Raw genomic sequence first — 2871 nt, 5'->3', positions numbered from 1 at the left:
ACAACTGCCTTGAATATATATATCCAAAATTTCTACATTTTTTTTTTTTTATGTCAGACTGGCTCTGATTAACATGACTTATTTCTTATAGAGGAATGTTTTTGTTCCACATGGACAGTTCCAAACCTTATATATATATATATATATATATATTGTTGTATGCAATTCTTACTAATTAAAACATCTAAAACGAGTCTAGATCTTCACGCATGAAAATGTTTAAACAAGCAGTTGTGTTTCTGATTGGGTTAAAACAGGCCAGAGAAAATAATTGCTGTCAGGAAGAAAAAACCGCTCCAAGAGTTTCTGCATGCTCTTTCCACGTCTAAATATATGTGTGAAATTGCACAAGTATGCGATGTTCAAGAAAGCGGAGCGTGCCCTTTACCGTCTGCCCTTGATGCAAAGTTGTACTTACCGATGTTTTCATTGTGCAAACGATCCGATATCACATCGCAGTCCGTTCCGGGCTCAGCTGAAACGAGATCTTTGTTATCGTTCAGAGGCAGCTCGTCCTCCGTAGATTTAGAATTACAGGACATTCCTGATGCATCTTTGTTGCGTGGTGAAAGAGCAACGCCATGTGGAGGTGAATTTTCACTTGCTGGTGAAGACGGAACACCAGGGTCAGTCGTTCCCTTTACGTCGCTTCCTTGTGCACAAACCTCCGCGTCACAATCGGCTACTGTAGCTGAAACAGGTTGTAGTTCAGGTTTGTTTTCACCGAGTGTACCGTTAATGAGTTTTTCTTCTAATGGTTGTTTGGATTCAGACTGCACGGTAGCCATTTTTCACATATTTTTCTCTCTTTTCTCTCCACCCCTAAAAACGTGGAAGCCAACGATTGATTGGAAGCGTGTGCTACGTCACATGCGCCCCCTGCGACTACATTTAAAGCGACACCTTTCGATAAAAGTTGATGGTTCGGATTTAGCGGCTTATTTGCGTTTTAGAATTACTTACTAAGTTTTATAGACTTAGCAGTTTTATTGATAACCATGGTCAGTCAGGTATTTAGCGTATGTATGTACGACTTTTTGTGTAGATAATCTTTAAATAAAATATAAATCTAAAAACCAAAGTAATTAACATGCATCCGGGGAACCAAGGCTGCATTAAAAAAGGGAGAAAAAATATAAAAATATTAAATATTACTACGATTTAAAGCAACTGTTCTACTATATATTTTAAGATGTAATTTATTCCTGTGATGAAATATGTGTCAAATTATCCTTCAGAAATTTTTAATATTCTGCTTTGGTGGACAAAACAAAATTCCTATTATCAATGTTGAAAACGGTTGTGTGTGCATTTCCTGTGATAATAATAATAATAAAAAAAAGATAAATGTATTGATTGCTTTTATTAAAACTTGTTCATAGGCAGACATTTTTTCCAAGTACAAGTGATTTTTGTTAACATGGTGAAAAGTTTGCAGAATAGTATATTGCATTGCATGCAGAGTGACCGGGCGACCTTAGATCTCTACATTAGTCAGCAATTCTGATAACTGCATTTATTTCCATGGAACTGGAGAGATTCTATGCAATATAATGTCCCTTAAACAGCATTTGGATGTATTTTCTTAAACAGTGATAGTAGCAAAAGTAAAATGTCATTTTGCACTGATATTCAGTGCCTCAATTAAAAAATAAAAATGATGTTTATCTTGCCACAGTATGAATACTGAAGAGTTTTTAAGCCTGCCTAGAGGATTTTTTTCTAAACTTGCAATTATTATATATGAACTTAAGCAAGCAGATCCATAAAATGTCAGTAATTTACTAACAGCAACAAGAGTGCAGAAGTCAATTTAGATATAGCTTTGAGCTTTTTGGTGTACATATTATACAATTTATTATATATCTGCGACAGGCGTAACAAAGGGTGGCTGCAATATGACATGGCACAATCTGCGACTAGTTAACCTTATAAAACATTGCTTAAATAAATAAATTTACTGTAACTGAATACAGTTCAATTGTCCACATCTCACGGCAATATCAACGTCTGCGTCTTCGTCTGAGGTCTACTGTTCTGCCACGGCGTGGCTGTTGAGTTATTCCATTCATGTCATTCGGTGGTTCAGTGTGCCGAGTACCATCTAAAATATCTGGAGGTGGTGGTAGAGGTGGAACAGTTGCTGGGATTTGCTGCTCTAGCTGTGGCTGCTCCTGTGGCAATAACAGTTGTTCATAAGGCTGCTGTTGTGGAGGTTCCTGTTGCTGTTGATGCTGTGCAGGTTGCTGTAATTGTTGTTGCTGTTGCTGTTGTGGAATTTGTTGCTGAGGCGGCTGATGCTGCATCTCAAGTAGACCCAACAGACGTTGCAAAAGTACATTATTCTGCTGCAAGCTATTTGTAAGAGCCTCTTGCGAAGCCACAAGCGTCCGCATATCACATCTGAAGCCTTCTCCAAACTCACGCAGGTTCTGCTCCATGCGATCTCCAAGCTGCATGGCTGCTTCTCCCAGTCCACGAAGTTCATCTTCCAGCCAGGAAGTGCGTGGTGGAGGGGGCTCCAGCGGACCCTGGTGGGTTCCTAAAGATGGTTCTGGGCTTGGCTGAGGAGTCCCGTTGAGGAACGGGGCACTGTATAGTGGTGAAGGAGGTAGCCAGCGTTCTGATGTTGGAGGTGGTACTATTCCCAGACCCAAGCCCAAACCCAGTTTATCCTCCATGCTGTTCTCCACACCCTCACAATCATCTCCATCTTCACCCTCTTGCTCACCAGCTTCATCCTCTTTTTCGAAACCATCTCTTTCAGAGCTATCTCCAACTACAACTGAAACAGTAATAACATATACATAAACTTTAAATAAATATTCTCAGACTTTATTGTAGAATCAGATTTGTAGGATCAACCCCCCC

The 2871-nt window shown here is 39.5% G+C and overlaps 1 protein-coding gene across 4 annotated transcripts in view; it reads right to left on the bottom strand.

The window, feature by feature from the left end:
• Nucleotides 1-1363: 1363 nt before the first annotated feature.
• The window catches only part of LOC107714745 (myb-related transcription factor, partner of profilin), a 4239-nt gene continuing 2731 nt past the window's right edge, over nucleotides 1364-2871 (bottom strand). For all 4 annotated transcript variants that reach the window (XM_016520706.1, XM_016520709.1, XM_016520708.1 and 1 more), the window contains one exon: nucleotides 1364-2785. In XM_016520706.1, coding sequence (XP_016376192.1) covers nucleotides 2004-2785 — 782 coding nt within the window. In that variant the 3' untranslated portion in view covers nucleotides 1364-2003. The remainder of the gene's footprint in view (nucleotides 2786-2871) is intronic.

The sequence above is a fragment of the Sinocyclocheilus rhinocerous genome, unplaced genomic scaffold (genome assembly GCF_001515625.1).
Source record: "Sinocyclocheilus rhinocerous isolate Xijiao unplaced genomic scaffold, SAMN03320098_v1.1 scaffold2194, whole genome shotgun sequence".
NCBI classification, from domain to species: Eukaryota; Metazoa; Chordata; class Actinopteri; order Cypriniformes; family Cyprinidae; genus Sinocyclocheilus; species Sinocyclocheilus rhinocerous.
Note: the sequence above shows the minus strand (reverse complement) of the source record. Positions and strands in the feature narration are given on the sequence as shown.